Here is a 19,850-nt window from a genome sequence, read left to right as displayed (position 1 = left end):
GACTCAGCTACTCTCACCCAAGAAAGTGTTGCATGGGGTACACTGTGTGGCTGGTTATAGAACCTGGGTTGAATGGATTCTGTTACCATGGATCATAAAAACATCTAATGCAAAGTATGCAATTCATTATTTTGCTGTCTCCTGTTTTGGGTGGCACACAGACCTCGTGCAGTGCTATCTGGGAAGTAATTGCAGCACTGTGTGAGGTATTATGTATTGATGTCAAGTTAGATTAGTGTCTGCCAGGGCTCAGTGTGAAAGGATCCTGTCTTAGGGCATCACACTGCTTTCCTGGAAACATGAGCGCCTTTGACGCGTGTAATGTACCATCACCCCCATACTGTTCTGAACATGAAACTCTGCTGTCTACAGGTCCTAGCCAAGAGCAGCGCTGTCTATTGATGAGATAATGTGGTTTTACACGACATCGGGAATTTGCACATATTTCACGACTACTGGGTCACCAACAGTCAGATACTATACAGGATAGCCCCTTGCTTATGCCCAGGATAAAGAGCCAGAAATGTGCATTCAAACTTTTATTGCTGCTGTGGCTGAAACCTTTACATGTCTAAACTTTACATGTCTAGTTGTAAGAATATTAACTTGGTTTGCTATTAATAGGTTTTATGGCACATGGCTTCCTACAGTTACTGTTTGCAGAAAGGTCTTTCAAGACAAATGTATTCTGCCATACTCACATGGTAGATAAATACGTTAGTGGCCGTCCTCCTGGGCTCCAGGATTCCAGCACTGATGTCATTCCGCACAGAAGACTGTGGGAAAGGAGAGATGACTATGATGTAGGGCAGTGGTCTCCAAACTGTGGCCTGGGGGCCAAATGCGGCCCTTTGCTTTCCTTTATCCAGCCCTTGGGGCACTTTTTCTTCCCCTGATACAAGACACTATTCCTCCCACTGACACCAAAAATGGGGCATAATTCCTGCTACTGACATCAATAACAGGCACTACTTCTCCCACTGACATCAATAACAGGCACTACTTCTCCCACTGACATCAACCATGGACCACTATTTCTCGTACTGACACCAACAATGGGGCATTTTTTTCTCCTACCGACATCAACGATGGAGCATTATTTCTCCTACTGACACCAACGATGGAGCATTATTTCTCCCACTAACACCAACTATGGGGCATTATTCCTAACCATAATACCAAAAACGCATTGTTTTTTCTGCATTAATTTCTACTCCCAATGGCCACAGTCTGCCCCACTAAAGTCTGAGGGCCAGTAAACTGGCCCTTTGTTCAAAAAGTTTAGAGACCCCTGATGTAGGGGATTTACCATGGGTTGGGGGGTTTGGGTTAGGGTATTTTTTGTGTTGGGTGTGCTGCACCTAAAATGCCAATTCTGTGCTTTAAAAAGGCTTATGCACTACTTTCACTATTTTTCTAACCTTTGTTAGTAGGTTGCTTGAAGTCTTTTCATTCCCATCAATTGGCTCACTGGTATTTTAATGCATCATTACATGGTCCTTGCTAATGTAGAACCTATAATCATGGACAGTAATCCTTTGTTCTTCAGGAGCTTATAAGCCACAGCACTATGTATCAGTAAAGAAAGTGAATTGCAAAGTCAGACTTTAGACCAGGGTTTCTAAACCAGGGTTCTACGAAGCACTCCGGTTCCTCCAGAACTCCCAGTAAGCACTGATATTTAGCTGTAGGTAAGGTGGATAGTTTTCCCACAATATAAGAGTATACTTCTCCCACAATCCATTGACTAAAAGGGGTCCTTCTCCCATTGGCCACCAAGATTTGGGACCGCTACATTGACTACTGAAATAGGAAGGCACTTTTCCACTGACCTTTAATGTAAGGGGTCCATGCACTTGCTCAGCATTAGCATCTTTGTCTCACTGTTTTTCCATTTTTGTGCTGGCATTTAGCTGGTTAAGGAGCGGGCTGGCAAGCTGGCCGCCCGTGTCCTTAACCGAGGAGGAGCTGGAGGTATAATAAATAGAAGGGGTTCCTGGAGACATGACTATTATTTCAAGGCTTCCTCTGTATTAAAATGCTTGAGAAAGGCTGCTTGAGACACTTCCTAAGAAACATACCCAAATATGTTTTCCAAAAAAGTGCAGATGACTTCTGGGAAACAAAAAGTAGGCTGTTGTCAACAGTTTGAAATGTAGCACTGATCTAGAAAACAAGCATAGCATGTCTACAGCATCTTCCTGGGAATGGAAATTGTTCTGTCTCATAAGGATAGGGGGAGATATCTGTTCCCACTCCACAATTATGATACAAGGGGAAAACACCTTTTATTCAGATCTGTTAGAGACCCTGGTACCAAACTGTTCAACAGAAATCTCTTTATAAAATTATTTGTGCATTACGCAGACCTCCAGATGTCCTAAGACAGCTGTTGGGTGCTGCCATCTTGAATGTGATGTTGGCAGCCCAGATTCAGAGCTGTCACTCAAGTGTAGTATTTCCATTTGCTCCTCCTAAGGCAGTTACATAAAAAAAATGTAGGGAGGTGAGAGGCAGAGAAGTTAGGTCAGCACAGACAGTGACCGGACACTCGAGTATAGTAGATGGCTATGGCGTGCAAGGATGGGAGGGGGTGTGCTAGGAAATTGTCACTTTATGGAGTAGTCAAGCTCAAAGGCACATTTTTAGTGAATAAAAAAATCAGTGGGAAGGAAAAACACTGCAAGCATTTAAAATACTGAATTGAATTTTTTGTGTTTATACCTGCTGTAGGTTGATGACTGGGTCTCTTGAAAGCACACCAGTATTTTTTTATTTTCTTTTAAGTCACACAATGGACAGTAGTTACATTGAATGAGAGATGTCCCTTGTGCTGGTGACTGTTATTTCCCTTTAAATTTGTAGTCCTCTATCCCTTCCCCAACCTCTCAGTACTAATCTTCCCATGTTGTGGGAGTAATACAAGCTGCTGGACCTATCCTAGGTTCCTGCCAACTATGCCTACCCTCTCCGCCCCTCTCCTCCATTCATAGAAGCTTTACAACAGCTTCTAGCAATGAAAGGCACTAAATGAATGAAAGGTCTGCCTCCTCCATTCACAAAGTTCTTTTCATTGTGGAAAACTGTATTACAGCTTCTGTAAATAGAGGAAATGAGCAGAAAGAGTAGGCATAGTGGGCACTCTTGACAGGTTCAGTGGCTTATGTTAACCCTTGCAGCACCTGAAAATGCATTTATTTATTAAAGGTACTTATATAGCGCAGTCAGTTTATGCAGCGCTTTGCATATATTGTACATTAACATCAGTCCCTAACCCTGAAGAAGCGTACAATCTAAGGTCCCTAACTCACATTCATACATACACATACTAGGGTAAATTTAGACAGGAGCCAGTTAACCTACCAGCATGTCTTTGGAGTGGGGGAGGAAACCTGGAGTACCTGGAGGAAACCTATATAGGAACAGGGAGAACATGCGAATTCCACACTGGTAGGGCTGTGGTTGGAATTTTACCAAGGACCCTAGTGCTGCTAGATGGAAGTGCTAACCACTTAGCCACTGCGCTGGCCTTTACCACTGTGCACTTGTGAAGAGAACACAGAAGGCTGAAGATTTCAATGAAGAGAGCAGCCATCAGTACAAGGGACACATCTCATTCAATCGAACGATCAGGGCCCTCTGATCCCTTCTGTATTGTAATTGTACTCTCTGCCCTTATGTTGTAAAGCGCAACTTTAAACTGTTGGTGCTATATAAATCCTGTATAATACTAATAATAATGTATAAGACATTGAACAGTGTTACAAAACTCTGGTTCAGTATGCAGTTGAGTTTTTGTCACCAGTCCCCAGGAATGATGTGCTTGAGTGAGTCCAGAGAAGGGCAACAAAGAAAAAATAACAGACATGTCTATAGTTACCTGCTGTGTGCAGTGGTTTTGCACAGAGCAGCCCAGATCCTCCTCTTTTAGGTCATCCCCAGGCTCTCCTGACCCCTCCCGACCCCTCCCACCTGTTGGGTGCCCCCACAGCAAGCAGTTTGCTATGCGGACACCCTCTGTGTCGTGTGTCCATTCACACATGGAACCTTGGCTCGGCTATGCTCCCTCTCTTCTCATTGGCTCACTGGCTGTGATTGACAGCAGTGGGAGCCAATGAGAAGAGGGAACTCCGGGATAGCCGAGACTCCAGTGCACATTGCTAAATCGAGAGGGAGCTTAGGTGAGTATTAGAGGGGGCTGGGAAGGGATGCTGCACAAAGGTAATTTACCTTCATGCATTAAAAACCTTGAGCCTTTAGAACCATTTTAATTAGGGGACTTGAGTGACCTCAGTTATGAGGAATGACTACAAACCTATTCTCTCTGGAGAAGAGACGCTTAGGAGGGGATATGATCGCAATATACAATTCTATAAATGGTGACTCTAGCATTGGGAGAAAACTGTTTAAACGTTTCCCGTCCGCCCTATACAAGTAATGCTGCTACAGGGCAGCTCAGGTGCACAAAATCGTGTGATTGAGGAGCATTACTGACAGAGGGAGAGAACTGTAAGTAAACAATACAGTTCTCTCCCCTGTCAGCACCTCCACACTGCTATGCATGCACACAGTTAACCCTTTGTTCGCCCCACATGTTAACCCCTTCCTGCCCAGTGCCATTAGTACAGTGTCAGTGCTTTTTATTAGCACTGATCACTGTGCTAATAATCAATTCCCCCCCCAGTGTCAGAATGCCTGCCGCAGTCTCGCTATAAGTCGCTGATCACCGCCATTACTAGTAAAATTTAAAAAAAATGTAAAAATCCCAATATATATATCGCCATTTATAACGCTATAACTTTCACGTAAACCAATTAATTTACACATATTGGGATTTTATTTAGCAAAGACCTGCAGCAGACAACATTTTGACCTAAATTTATGACTTAATTTTATTTTTGTAATTTTTTTTACTTGACATGGTTTATAGCAAAAAGTCAAAAATATGTTGTTTTTTTTCTCAAAATTGTTGTTGTTTTTTTTTTATTTTTATAGTGCAAAAAATTAAAAACCGCAGAGGCGATCAAATACCACCAAAAGAAAGTTCTATTCGTGGGGAAAAAAAGGACATAAATTTCATTTGTGTGCAGCGTTGCATGGCCATGCAATTGTCAGTTAAAGTAATGCAGCGCCACAATGCAAAAAATGGGCTGGTCTGTAAGGGGGGTAAATCCTCTGGAGGGCAAGTGGCTGAAGGATAAGTTTACCTTTTGGACAAAAATAATACATCCAAATTTTGTTGTAGGTAAAAAAAAGTGCATTCATTATGTTTGTCCAAAGGAGTCGGTAAAGCATTGCACCAGCGATCAGCAGATCACTGATGCTGTTCAGGTCTCCTGCAGACCTGTCAGAATATCTGTTTGCCATAGGGGGATGTAAGAGCAAGCGGATATACTGACCCCTAAAAATGGGTGAAACATTTCACATTTTCCAAAGGTGAACTTATATTTTAATTTTAGGTATAACACACGGCCACATAATGAATTTGAATAAGAAGTTAATCAGTATTAAACTGCATAAGGGGTTCTCTACTGTTAGAGCCGTGAGGATGTGGAACTCGCTTTCTTGGTTGTTGTCACTGGGCAGTTTTTTAGATCAATTCAAAAATTATTTACATGTGTTTCCTAGTGAACACAATGTACAGGGATATAGAAATTGGTAGTAACCTACCCACATGATGGACTGGTGTCTTTATTCAGCCTTACCAACTACGCAACTATATATATAACTTTGCAATGGAAGTACTGTCCCTTGTGCTAATTTAAAAAAAAAAAAAAGTAAACATAGGGGCATTTTCATGGGCATTACGTTTTTTGTTTTTGGTTTTTTTTTCTTCAGTTCAGTCATAATTTTTCAAAGAAAAAACTGATGAGTTTATATCCGTTTTTTTCATCCGTATTTTTCACTTGTTTTTTCATCCGTTTACATCCGGTTTTCATCCGTTTTCATCCGTTTTCATCCGCTTACATCTGTTTTTCATCCGTTTTACATTGGTTTACATCCGTTTAGATCCGTTTACATCCATTTTTGGTCCATTTACATCGGTTGACATTCGTTTTTCGTCCGGTCTGGGTTTTTTTGCGGAAGAAAAATAGGGTTTTCTTCCGTTCAAAAAAACAGATGTTAACAGATGCGGACATTAACGGAAGTAAAAAGATGTTCATCCGTTTACATCCACAAGTCCATAGAAATACATGGGGGATCCGTTTTCATCCGTAAATGTACAGATGAAAAACAGACATATGGAACGCCCGTGTGAAAGGGGCCTTAAGCTTAACCCCTTGACGCCGAGCGCACGCAAATAATCTGTGTTTGGGCCTTGACGCCAAGCGGCTGCATATTTGCGTGCAGTTAGAAAATGCATATGTGCTGAGAGGGCGCGCTCCCAGCACATATGTCTGTGACTCACAGAAAGGTCCTGATCTCCCCTTTCAATCGGGACCTTATCCGATCATGTGATGGCGAATCACTGCCCTGCCCGCTTCCCGACTTCTGCAACTCTTAAAGGGCCACGAGGTGCCAGCGTGAAGAGGTTAAGGCTCCATGCACATTAGCATTAGCATTAGCATTTATTTTTCTGCTCCTAGAAGCTAGTGTTATCCTATGTGTCCATGCACACTACGTTCGGCTATCAGCATTTTTTGAGCTTCAGAAAAAAAAGTTTTGTAGTTTTTTTTGAGCGTTTTTTTTTTTTTTTTTGAGCGTTTTTTTTCAACACTAATTGCTACTAAAATGCTCCTATCAGCGTTTTTTTTCCCCAGCATATTGGTGTGCTCTTGTGCATGGAGCCATCTGTACATAATCAAGAGTAAACTTTTAAGCAAACCAGTAACCAAATGTTAAGAGCCATGTTTGTCTTGGTATGCTTCCCTTTTAATGGTGCCCTCAGGGTCTTCTGGACATTTATCTCCTAATACTATTTATTTAGGCCAGGCAGCTCATATAAACCCAGAATGCTGTACTGTTCTGACTTGTGTTCAGCCTTTTCATGTTTTGTGTGAGGAAGAGCCGCATGCCTGACCTACTACAATCCAGCCTGTGGAGTTTACCTCATTTACAGTGTGAAGTGAACTGTTTGGCATTGCAGTCTTATCAGAAGATTCCCACCCGGAAAAGTAAACACAAACTTTGTTCCTGTGTGCTGTGAAAGCAGCCTGTCTCTGCTTTACTGTAAGCTATCTGCTTTTATCTGTCCCTGGTTAATGAGATAGTTATTTACCTAGCTCTGGTACTCATCACCCCCTACAACAAAGGATGCAGCTTGGTGGTATTTATTTGTTCAGGCCCTTTGTGAGGTGGAACCAGATTCCATGGTAGAACATGAGAAGCAGGGAGCCATTCTCTGGGACCGCAATGTCAGACAACTGTATAGGTGCCACTGCATAGAAAAGTCAAGAAGGCCTCCTTTTTGTTCATATTTTATTTATTTCAGGTACTTATATAGCACCGTCAATTTACGCAGCACTTTACATATATATTGTACATTCACATCAGTCCCTAACCCTCAAGGGGCGTACAATCTAAGGTCCCTAACTTACATTCATACATTCATACATACTAGGGCCAATTTAGACAGGATCCAATTAACCTACCAGCATGTCTTTGGAGTGTTGGAGGAAACCGGAGCACCCGGAGGAAACCCACACAAGCACAGGGAGAATATGCAAACTCCATGCAGGAGGCGCCATGGTCGGGAATCGAACCCATGACCCATTTACTGCAAGGCAGACGTGCTAACCACTAAGCCACTGTGCCGCCCATATACACAGGATATCTGCAAGCTGAGAATGTAGATAGAATTGGGCAGTCTAAGGGCTCATGTAGAGCTTTTCTGCGTTTTTTTTTTTTTTTTTTTTTTTTTTAGCAGCCCATGAACTCACCCTAAAGGTTTTCCTATGTGCCCATGTACACATTGTCGTTTACAGGCAGTTGAGTTTACAGTCGTTTTTTTGAACGCACCAAACTTGCGTTCAGAAGTAGATTTTATCACTGTTTCAAACACTTGTAAGTGTGACTAACCGCATTTAAGCGTTTGCGTTTAGAAGCGTTTAACTGTTCCATATCCAATTGCTGTCCAGAGCCTTTTTTCATCATCAGAAATGTATGCAAAGCGTTTTCCATGTGTTCAAATGGACCTAGTACACCAGCACAGTCAGTTCCAGGTTTCACGTGAAGGAAAAAATGGTAGAACGTGCTGCATTATGCTCATGATGGAATCCACAGTAAATACAACCTCCAGGTACTCCGGTTTCCTCCCACACTCCAAAGACATGCTGGTAGGTTAATTGGCTCCTGTCTAAATTGGCCCTAGTATGTGTATGTATGAATGTGAGTTAGGGACCTTAGATTGTACGCTCCTTGAGGGTTAGGGACTGATGTAAATGTACAATATATATGTGTAAAGCGCTGCTATATAAGTACCTGAAATAAATAAGACAGGTCATCTCAACACATACTGCTCTTTCTGCTTCTGCTCTCTCTATTTCTCTCAAAATGTCTGAAATAGTTAATTTTTTACTGTTTTTCAGTGCATTCTGGGTATTTTGGAAGGTCTCCTGATGTTATCTTTAAAAAAAGCTTCTAAACGCAGTATGCAAACGCGGCTAAAGAGACTTTTTTTAATCTACGTTTTTCGGCAGTCAGTTTCCATCGTTCAGAAGTGTTTTCTAAATGTCCCGTGTACATGGAGCCTTAAGGCGTACATACGGCCTTCAGTATGTGGGGATGTTATCTGGAATACTGAAAAATGAAAAAAAAAAATACCCTTTAGCTAATCCAAAGTCTTAGTTTTTTTAAATATTAGTTTAGGTCCTAAATTTGGGCAGATTTCTCTGCCTGGGAACCACAATTGATGCATACAACCACCCACAATAATCATTGGCTATACACTGACATACGCTCACCGGCCAGTTTATTAGGTACACCTGTTCAATTGCTTAGTAAGGGTCCTTTCACACAAGTGTTCCAGTTTTGTTTCTTCAGTCACGTTTTTTTCACCCGTTTACATTTTTATTTAGTTTACATCTGTTTTTCATCCGTTTACATTGTTTTATTTATCAATTTTTCATCCTTCTACATCCGTTTTTCATCCGTTTACATTAACTTACATCCATTTTTCACCCGTTTACATCCGTTTTCATCTGTTTACATCCGTTTTTGGTCTGTTCCGGGGTTTTTCGCAGAAGAAAAATAGGGTTTTCTTCCATTAAAAAAACAGCTGTTAACGGGTGCAGACATTAACGGATGTAAAAAGATGTTCATCCGTTTACATCCGCAAGTCCTTAGAAATACATGGGGGTCCGTTTTTCATCCGCAGATGAAAAACGGACATTCAGTACGCTCGTGTGAAAGGGGCCTAACACAGATTGATAATGAGCAATCTCATGGCAGCAATTCAGTGCATTTAGCCATGTAGCTATGGTGAAGACTTGCTGAAGTTCATACTGAGCATCAGAATGGGGAAGAAAGGGGACTTAAGTGACTTTAAATGTGACATGGTTGTTGGTGTCAGACGGGCTGGTATGAGTATTTTATAAAATGCTGATCTACTGGAATTTCACACACAACCATCTCTAGGGTTTACAGAGAATGGTCCGAAAGAGAGAAAATATCCAGTGAGCAGCAGTTGTATGGATGAAAATGCCTTGTTGATGCCAAAGGTCGGAGGAGAATGGGCAAATGATAGAAGGGCAACAGTAACTCATGTCAATGTGGACCACAATCTCTGAGCAGTGTTTGACACCTTTTTGAAACTGTCAAGAAGAATTAAGGCAGTTCTGAAGGCCAAAGGGGGTCCAACCCGGTACTAGCAAGGTGTACCTAATAATAAAGTGACCACTGAGTGTACTTTCTCAAAAAATGTGCATGTGTACAGAAGTACGACCCCGAAAATAGACTTTGCCTCATTGGGACATACATTTTCTGCATGCGCATGTTTAGACAAGTACTGCTGTATTCCCACGTACAGCCATTCGTTTCTATGAACTGCTGTACGCAGCGGCTGTGGCTCCCGGGCAGGGAAATATGCCTGAATTTACATCATATGGCCCCAGACACTTGTGTGCACAAGGCCTAATGTAAATCTGTGGTCACATGATGTAATGGGTCCCACGTCTTCTGGACTGCAGAGTGGGAAGGTCCTTCTTTGGGTGTGTTCATCACTGTCTGTGAACACTTCCCATTGGCTATCCATTGGGAAGAGGGGGTCTTCACAGGCTCAAGGAGACTTCAGTTACATAATGACAGCAAAATGAGGGGCAGCAAAAAAGAAGTGGCACATCGTAGGTTCATGTGTCAGCAGACTCGGGTGAGTTTTTTTTTTTTTTTTAATATGCTGTCAATTGAAAAAAACATCTAGCAACCTAAAGCTTACTAAAGCCAGCTATAGAAGCTATTTAAAGTGCCAGTCATCCTTTATAATATCACCCAAACCATGCTCTCTGCTCCTCCCATGCTCTCTAGCTCCCTTGTTTCCTCCTCCCATGCTTTTCTCCAGGACTTCTCCAGAGCCTCCCCCAGCCTCTGGAAAACTCTACCCCAATCTATCCGACTATCACCTACTCTGCCCACATTTAGGTGATCTCTGAAAACCTATCTCTTCAGGGAAGCCTGTCCTGCCTTCAGCTAATAACCAAATTTTCTATTCCTCCTGTCAGTTTATCCCCCACAGTTATTACCTTTGGAACCACCAGCCACTCCCACTTAGATTGTAAGCTCCAAGGAGCAGGGCCCTCCTTAACCCTCTTGTATTGAACTGTATTGTTGCTGTATTGTCTCCCGTTATATTGCAAAGTGCTGAGCAAACTGTTGGCGCTATATAAATCCTGTATAATAATAATCCTTCCGTGTTTTGGATTTGAGTTGAAGTGTGCTTTAAAGGTTTTAGCAAAGCTTTCTGAAAGATTTGCACATGCTTTGTAGAAGCTGGCTGTACACATTGTTCCTATGCAAGCTAGAGTTCATTTGTAGGGAGCCTATCAGCACCGTGTTGTACATATGCCTGGTTATGTAGGGAGCCTATCCGCACCGTGTTGTACATATGCCTGGTTATGTAAGGAGCCTATCAGCTCCGTGTTGTCCATATGCCTGGTTATGTAGGGAGCCTATCAGCACAGTGTTGTCCATATGCCTGGTTATGTAGGGAGCCTATCAGCACCTTGTTGTACATATGCCTTGTTATGTAGGGAGCCTATCAGCACAGTGTTGTCCATATGCCTGGTTATGTAGGGAGCCTATCAGCACCGTGTTGTACATATGCCTGGTTATGTCATGAGCCTATCAGCATCGTGTTGTACATATGCCTGGTTATGTAGTGAGCGTATCAGCACCGTGTTGTACATATGCCTGGTTATGTAGTGAGCCTATCAGCATCGTGTTGTACATATGCCTGGTTATGTAGGGAGCCTATCAGCATCGTGTTGTACATATGCCTGGTTATGTAGTGAGCGTATCAGCACCGTGTTGTACATATGCCTGGTTATGTAGGGAGCCTATCAGCACCGTGTTGTACATATGCCTGGTTATGTCATGAGCCTATCAGCATCGTGTTGTACATATGCCTGGTTATGTAGTGAGCGTATCAGCACCGTGTTGTACATATGCCTGGTTATGTAGTGAGCCTATCAGCATCGTGTTGTACATATGCCTGGTTATGTAGGGAGCCTATCAGCATCGTGTTGTACATATGCCTGGTTATGTAGTTGGATTCTTCTTATCAGAGTTAAACTGTCTGCCCGTACAAGATATATGCAGACAGCCTACAATGACAGTATGCAGGAGTCCTGCATGGCACCAGCGATCTGCTGATCCCTGGTGCAATGTTTTCCAGGCTCAAAAAAAAAATCGTAAATGCACATTTTTTTACCTGCAAAAGATGAAGCTATCCCTTAATTAGGGTTAACCGAACTTTTACTTGAAATCTGATGTGAATGAATGTTCTAGAGGGAGTTTATGCATGAAATTCTACTTTAATGTTGGCTGCACTCTGTTTATATTGGCTGGAAGACTACAAGTCAACCACAAGTTGGATAATAATAAAGGTAGTACTGAAAGTATAACTATAGGAAAAACTGTTTTTTTTTTTTTGTTTTTTTTTTATTATATATGTTTTGGATAGAATGGAGAGGGATTAGTACACCTATTAGGTTTTTATTGAGATTCACCCTCTCTATTTGTCCTGTTTATCTTTATCAACAAAAGTGAAAGTAAAGAGATACCCTCACATTTTGAGTTCTCCCCACAAAAGTAATAGAGGAGAAATTTTCCAATGGGAACACTAGTTCTGTGACTTGGGGTCCCCAAGAAATTCCCCCAATCTGTGGGGATTGTCACTCACTTGCTGTTTTGGCTATGGGACAGGAAGTGAAGGTAAATCTCCCCAATGGGATACAGAGAGAAAAAAAATAAACTGATGGGTTATAACCCTCCTTACTCTATACAAAATGAAAAAAAAAGTTTTGCTTGTAGTTGTACTTCAACGTCTGGATTCAGGTCTTGACTTTTTTACCTTTGTAGCATTGGATTGAATCGGGCAGGACATTATCTGCGTGGAGTTTGCATTTGCTTGCAAAGGGTTTTCTCCGACACCCCAATGACATGCTGGTAGGTTAATGGGCTTCTGTTGAAATTGATCCTAGTGTGTGTGTGTATTTCTGCATGTGAGATGGGGACCTAAAGCCCCATACACATGAGCAGAATATCGGGAGGTATTGGCTGGTTCAACAGCCACCAGCTGACATTTGGCCTGTGTGTACAGCAGCCAGTCCGGCTTTTGTCGAAGGGGCATGACTGAAGGAGGTCTGCTGATTGGATTTAGATCAGCGCTCTCAGCCAATAACTGAAAGCACTGATCAGTTTGTTCTAGTGGGGGGCGGCGCAGCAGGGGTAATTGCTGTACTAACACCACTTGTGTTAGTACAGCGATCTCTCCGTTTTTTTTTCCTTCAGCCTGCCCGATTGAACCAAAAAAGCTGATAGCGTGTACAGGGCATTAGATTGTAAGCTCCTTGAGGACAGGTACTGATGTGAATGTACAATATTTGTAGAGTGCTGCATGAATTGTTGGTGGTATATAATTACCTGTGATAAATAATACTTTCAAATTCTACATGCCTTTTGACGTGGGCACTGATGGCGTAAACATTAACATACACGTAATTCTGTCGTTCACATGGTGTCGAAAATACTCCTAAAATGCAGTGTTTAGATACATACATGGTATAGTTTTACACAATTAAATGCAGCACTGTAGTTATCAATGGGGCCATACAGCTGCGTCCATAAACAAAACGTTCAGTGTTTAGCTGCGTACAAAAATATACAAAAATGACGTCTAAACGTCAGTACTTTAAGGCTTAGTTCACACTAGCTTTGTCAGCAGGCGTCAGACAGGCGTTGGGAAGCGTTTTTAACGCTTCTCAAACGCCTATGAAAATTCTTCACATGGCAGCACACAGAGCTGTTCACACTGAAGTGTTAGCGTCGCTGCAAAACTGAAGCCTCGTGTTGAATCAGGAGGAGTTGAAGCCTCCCATTCAAGTCTATGGTGGCACTCCGCAAACGCCTGGCAGGGGGGTGCAGTGCGGTTGCGACGCGGTTATGTAGTGTTAATACCATTTAACTTCATTATAGGCATTTGTGGTGCGGTTTTAACGCTTGGCAAACGGCTATCAACCGCCTCAAAACCGCCCATGGGGCATTTGAGGAGCGTTAAAAACACTTCCCAAATGCCGGTCTAATGCTATAGGGGCGTTTGGCAAGAGCTAGAAATAAAGTCAAGTGTGAACGAGCCCTTAGTGAGTATTTCACTGAAGAACCTGCATTTCTTCCAAAAAAACACACATGCCTGTATGAACGAAGAAGAACAAGTTAACCTAAAGTAATGGGAGGATGGCTACATGTCCTACAATGTGTGCCTCGCAGTTCCCCAACCTTGGTGGTCTTACCTCCAGTCTTGGTGGCCTTATCCTTAGAGTCATTTTGGTCATGGGGTCATTGTTTGAACTGAAAATACCATTGGGCTACCTCAGTATATCTTAACTGAGATGTGAAGATTATTGCATCCAACAGTGAGGGTATAGTTTACGTCTTTGTAAATGACAGTACTCACACCCTGGTGCACATTGTAGCACCCATCCATTAGTCAGGCTGGGAGCAGTGAAATGCAGGTTAGTAATCTATCCCTGGCCGGGTTTCTTCTGTTCACATGCTGCTGCTAAAGAGCAAGTCAGTGAGAGAAGTGTGACTAAAGTGTGTGTCATCCATCCCATTCTCCATCCCAGCATTGGGAGTACACTGCGGGTCACCCTGTACCTTCATACCAAGCTGTACTTCTGTCACTCTGCCTGGACCTCTGGAGGGAATGACTGTAGTGCAAATCATTTCACATTCCGCCGTACACTTAAAGAAAGAGCTTCATTGTTTAACTATTGAGAGGGTAACACATAATGGAGTAAGAATTTGTCTTTGTATTACATTGGTAGTCCGCATGCAGTGGAAGCTGTAACATTCTCTACTGAGCCAAAATGTTGCCTATCCATTCCCATCACTCAGGCATGTCAGAATACCCTCCAAACAAGCGCTACACATCATCATGCTTAAAGCATTACTCAATCCAAAACAAGAAAGAAATAAACAGCCCATTAAAAAGGTAAATTAACAAAACCAGCCTTTTCCGCAATATTTAGCTCAATCCAGAGATCTTCCCTGCAGTACTTTTTTCTACTGCTAGATGTCCTCAGTTTTATGGCAAGTATTATTCAACCCACTTCTCTGAGCCCAGGTCATTCTGAGCGCAGGTCATTCTGGACCCACCAAGCCTGTGACTGGACAAAGAAAGGAGAAGTAAGGAGCTCATTTTTTGTCACTGCTTTCTGCTCCTCATCAGCACATGAAGTGATTGACTCCTTGGTCTGCTTCTTCCTCTCACACTCCAGCCCTGCTGTGCAAGGACTGCTAGAGGCAAATATCTGGTCAATTTTTTTTACATATTATTTTTCATTCAGAAAATCTTTTTAATGATGCATGAATGATTACAGAGCTGCATTCAGTTGTGTCTTATATATTTGAGTTCAGCTTTAAGGGTAATGTCATATTAGTGTACTTGCAACAGCACAGTTGGCTATTTATTTCAGGTACTTATATAGCGGCGTCAATTTACACAGCACTTTACATGTATATTGTACAGTCACATCAGTCCCTAACCCTCAAGGGGCGTACAATCTAAGGTCCCTAACTCACATTCATATACAAGGGCCAATTTAGACAGGCTCCAATTAACCTACCAGCATGTCTTTGGAGTGTGGGAGGAAACCGGAGTACCCGAAGGAAACCCACGCAGGCACAGGGAGAACATGCAAACCCCATGCAAGCGGTGCCGTGGCTGGGATTCGAACAAACAACCCTAGTACTGCCAGGCGGAAGTGCTAACCATTTAGCCACTGTGCTGCCCCTATTGTCTATGATACTTGGCTGTTGGCTATTGTCTATGATACTTGTTTGGACCAAGAAGAAGGGGTAGACTCCTGGGGTACCTTTGGACCGTAGCATTGTCAGGGGAGAGGGGTGTGTTAGATTTAGCTGATTTAGCTACACTAACAAATTGAAGCCAAATTCCAGCTAACACTTTTTAGCAGGTACAGCAACAGTTTTTTCCTTTTTGGGATAAAGATTTACATAAATAAAGGCTGACCGCCAATGTTCAATAGTTTGTATCAACTTTCTAGCTGCTACATCTGCAGGAGGGCTTGTTCTGTTAAAAATAAAAAAATACTGGTCGGTTTACCAGGTAGAAAATGGAAAGAAAACGAATACAGCCATCACATCAATATAATACATATTTGCTGTTGGGTTGAATGCTGCATTAGGAATAGTAGATGACCGGTATAGCTCTGATTAATAGGAGTTTGCCGTCTGATAGGGAATGTAAATGGTTTAATGTACAATGTGTATGTTGTGTTATAGGAAAGTGCTATACAAATATAGGAAATACAAAAATGGTACGGGATCTCGTATAGAATCGGCATTGCTAGAATCTTGAGGGAAGGGCACACGCAGATAACCTAAGATTGTTACATTTAATTGTCTTCAACAAGAATAATGGACATCTAGCCTGTATTCTATGTAAATTTCTCCAGTGTCCCGACTCCCCTATTAGCCTGCTATAGTTGATTGATGATGGTGATTGATGTTGGTATTGATTTAAGAGGTGAAGCTGTTCTGTCAACACTGCTAACAGTTTGCCTGTCTTGTGGCTTCCTTCTGCAGGTCAGTGATGTCATCCCTGTGGGCGGAGCTTGGGAACTCCCTTGAAACATTGAAGCATCGTGTTTCAGTATGAACATTAGCAGTGAGGAATTCCGCAGCAGAGGACGAGCTTTTCCACTGACTACAAACCTCTGTCTGGATTACAAAGCCTCAAGAAGCCGGGATTTCTTCCTTTCCTGACTGGTGGATAGATCTTTTAATTCCTCTACATTTTCTCCATCACTTCTTCATCTGGTGTGCTTTTCGCCCTGGTTGTGGACAGTCGGTGGGCACCACCATGTGTCATGTTATAGTAACATGCCGCTCTATGCTATGGACCATCCTGAGCATTGTAGTAGCCTTTGGAGAACTGATAGCTTTCATGAGCGAGGACTGGCTGATTGGCAAAGCAAAGAATGGTGACATTGAAAACAGGACTGGATGGCCGCAGGAGCCTTATCGCCCAACGCTGGGCATTTATGGACGTTGTATTAAAATGCCTCAAGGGCAGTATTTCCGGAGAGACCCCCTTTGCGGTCCCTATGCTGAACATTTTAATGAGATAGCTAGTGGCTTCTGGCAGGCTACCGCTATCTTCCTAGCAGTGGGCATCTCCATCCTATGTATAGTAGCTTTTGTATCTGTCTTTACCATGTGCGTACAAAGTGTGATGAAGAAGAGCATATTCAATGTCTGCGGGCTGCTACAAGGAATAGCAGGTGGGTACTTGGTGGAAACATCTCCCATTTTATTGAATTTTTTTTTGTCATTTCCAGGTAGGTTGTTGTCATATGGCTTCCTCCAACAAGGATATAAAATGTGCCATAGTTTTTCTGGATCTTTCCAGAAACCTTTGTTTTCTTTGCTCCAGGTACAAAGTCCAGTAACTGACACATTGCATTTCCTCTGTACTGATGAATGCTCCAGTCTGGTTCTCATGGGTTAGCTTTGCCGCTCTGTAAAGGATGTAGTGACACTTTGAAAATTTCATGTTCAAGATCTTAGACCAGTGTTTCTCAACCTTTTTTCAGTCAAGGCACCCTTTAAAATTTTGGACAGTCCCGAGGCACCCTTTAAAATTATGGACCGTCTTGAGGCACCCCATTCTAAAATGAGGTGCCTCAATACTGTCCATAATTTTAAAAGGGCACCCCATTCTAAAGTGTAAAAAACTATTGTAACAGCAACATCCACACATGTAAGACACCCAACATTAGAGGTGATTTATTCTTTTGTGACCCCAGCATTGATGGAGAGGGGAGGGTCAAACTAGGATGCTGTGCAGGCAGCTGACATCCTCCTTACCAACTGATGGTATTATTGTTTGTCAGTACACCGGGGGCTGGAAGGTCCGCGGCTAGGTGGTCGTATTGGTTCACAATGAAAACCTTTGGCTTTGTGTAACTAAAAGTCAGGCTTGTTCCACCCGCTGGCTTGTATATAAGTTTGGGGCAATTTTTAGCCATTTTGCCAAGACACCCCTGAAGAAACCATAAGGCACCCTGGTTGAGAGAGGCTGCATTAGATGGTAGTTGGACATCGGTAAATTATCTACACTCTAAGGCTAGGTTCACATATGTGTAAGTGGTGCTGCTGCGGATCCGCACAAAAATCCGTGCAGCTGCACCACCAGCACAGAAGAATGTGGACCCGCGGGCAGGTGCCAATAATTCTAATGGCATGCCGCCCGCACTGGAAATCGAAATGGGAGCCGAGGTTCCCCTGCAGGCTGCGGTTTCCAAAAAGTGAAGGGACTTCTTCCTGTGTGTCCCGAGGCACGGGAGTCCATTCAAATAAATGGGCTCTCGTGCCCACGCAAAACGTGGCTCGCACGGCGCATATATGTGAACCACGGCTAAAGGTCCAACCTCCTCACCTGTCAGAAACGCACATCTTTATTTTACCTGCTATACATTTTAGAAAATACAGCCAGTCCATCACTCAGACGGAGGAATATTGAGCCTTATGCTCAGTGATTATTGAAGCAAACTCTTATTTTCAATATTCCCTAATGTTATTTGGGCTCCCTTCATTGACAGAATCACAAAGATGGTTTTTTTTTTTTGATTTTTGTAAATACTTTTTCATTTTGCCATCCCTCTACTGTATTTCTTGCCTAGACAAGTATGAAGTGAACTATACTGGGCGCGCATGCGCAGGATTTGTGGTGCAACTTGCGGTACACCTAGCGTTCTAGCAGGAATCATTTGGTTTACAAATCCAATCCAGTGGTATTTGTGTAGCCAATGCTATTGTAATGTGTAATGTAAATGATTTTCGCTAGAGCGCTGACTGTGCGTACGCAGGACGGGTGATGCTTATGTTGCTGTTACTATGTCCTGCATTGGCATGGCTGGGTTACACACAATGGCAAGGGGCTTGGAGTGTTCAACAGAATGTAAGCCTGCATGGAAAAGTAAGTAGGTTTTTTACAATTAACATTTCATACATTTCATTTTTAACTCTGCCTTTTTTTCTACTTTTTAGAATTTTGGTGAAGTTTCTTTTTAAATTGTTTCAGTTTAACCCCAAAATTGCTGTTTTCCTTGCGTTCAAAAGATAAACCTCTTTTAATCCTTCTTGGATGAAAAGCATCGACGTTCTTATAGGAACATTTTGACAGATCCTATCATTTAGCGGGGCTCTTAATCCCGTCAGTTTAGGTTGTCGCCTTACCGGTTATGACATTGTTACATATCGCTAGTATATACATTGTATCATAATGTTCTACCCACTGTTGGTAAATGTTTTTTGTTACTTGGTTTTCAGTTGGCATATGTATGGCATCTTAAGCTGGCCATACATGGATCAAACTTCAGCCAGTTTAGCAGGGACCAGCCGAATTTCAATCCATGTATGGGCAGCATGGTTGTACACATGTCGATCTATTGATTGACTTGTGTACAATCAGCATTTTGGAAAATCTATTATAGGTACTTGTATAGCACCGTCAATTTACGCAGCACTTTACATATATATTGTACATTCACATCAGTCCCTAACCCTCAAAGGGTGTACAATCTAAGGTCCCTAATCTACATTCATACATACACATACTAGGGCCAATTTAAACAGGAGCCAATTAACCTACCAGCATGTCTTTGGAGTGTGGGAGGAAACCGGAGTATCCGGAGGAAACCCACGCAGGCACAGGGAGAACATGCAAAATCCAAGCAGGTGATGCCGTGGTTGGGATTCGAACCAACGACCCTAGTACTGCCAGGCGAAAATGCGAACTATTTAATCTGCTCTTGATCAGCATCACCAGCTATAGCCGATGGTGCTGATGATTGTGTTCTGATGGTGGGAAAATCGCAGAATACAAAGGTTTACTGGAAGGGATTTCCCCATCTACCTCCAGTGTGTGGATGGGGAATTAAGTCATTTTCTGTCATTCAGTCAGCGGGTTGAGAGAAAACAACTTATGAATGGCCAGCTCTAGTTTTAGCCAGGGATTTTTCTGCATTGTGTCAAGTACAGTTTAGAGCTGTCAAACATAAGATAATCCTATTCCAAGAAGTTACTTTGTGACAGCTGTGAGTGCGAAACAAGCGGAACTTCCAGCACATGATGTCATCTACCTCCCAGTGATTTCATGGTACAGACAG

At 42.5% G+C, this 19,850-nt stretch overlaps 1 protein-coding gene across 2 annotated transcripts in view; it reads left to right on the top strand.

Moving 5' to 3' along the window:
• Positions 1-19,850, top strand: part of LHFPL2 (LHFPL tetraspan subfamily member 2) — a 184,920-nt gene that overhangs the window by 132,703 nt on the left and 32,367 nt on the right. For both annotated transcript variants that reach the window (XM_089658361.1, XM_089658360.1), the window contains exon 3: positions 16,264-16,961. In XM_089658361.1, the coding sequence (XP_089514487.1) occupies positions 16,541-16,961 (421 nt within the window). In that variant the 5' untranslated portion in view covers positions 16,264-16,540. The remainder of the gene's footprint in view (positions 1-16,263; positions 16,962-19,850) is intronic.

This window comes from Staurois parvus, unplaced genomic scaffold (assembly GCF_062004578.1).
Source record: "Staurois parvus isolate SC_StPar_1 unplaced genomic scaffold, SC_StPar_1.0 ptg001065l, whole genome shotgun sequence".
In the NCBI taxonomy this organism is placed as follows: Eukaryota; Metazoa; Chordata; class Amphibia; order Anura; family Ranidae; genus Staurois; species Staurois parvus.
This window is presented reverse-complemented; position numbering and strand designations above follow the sequence as displayed.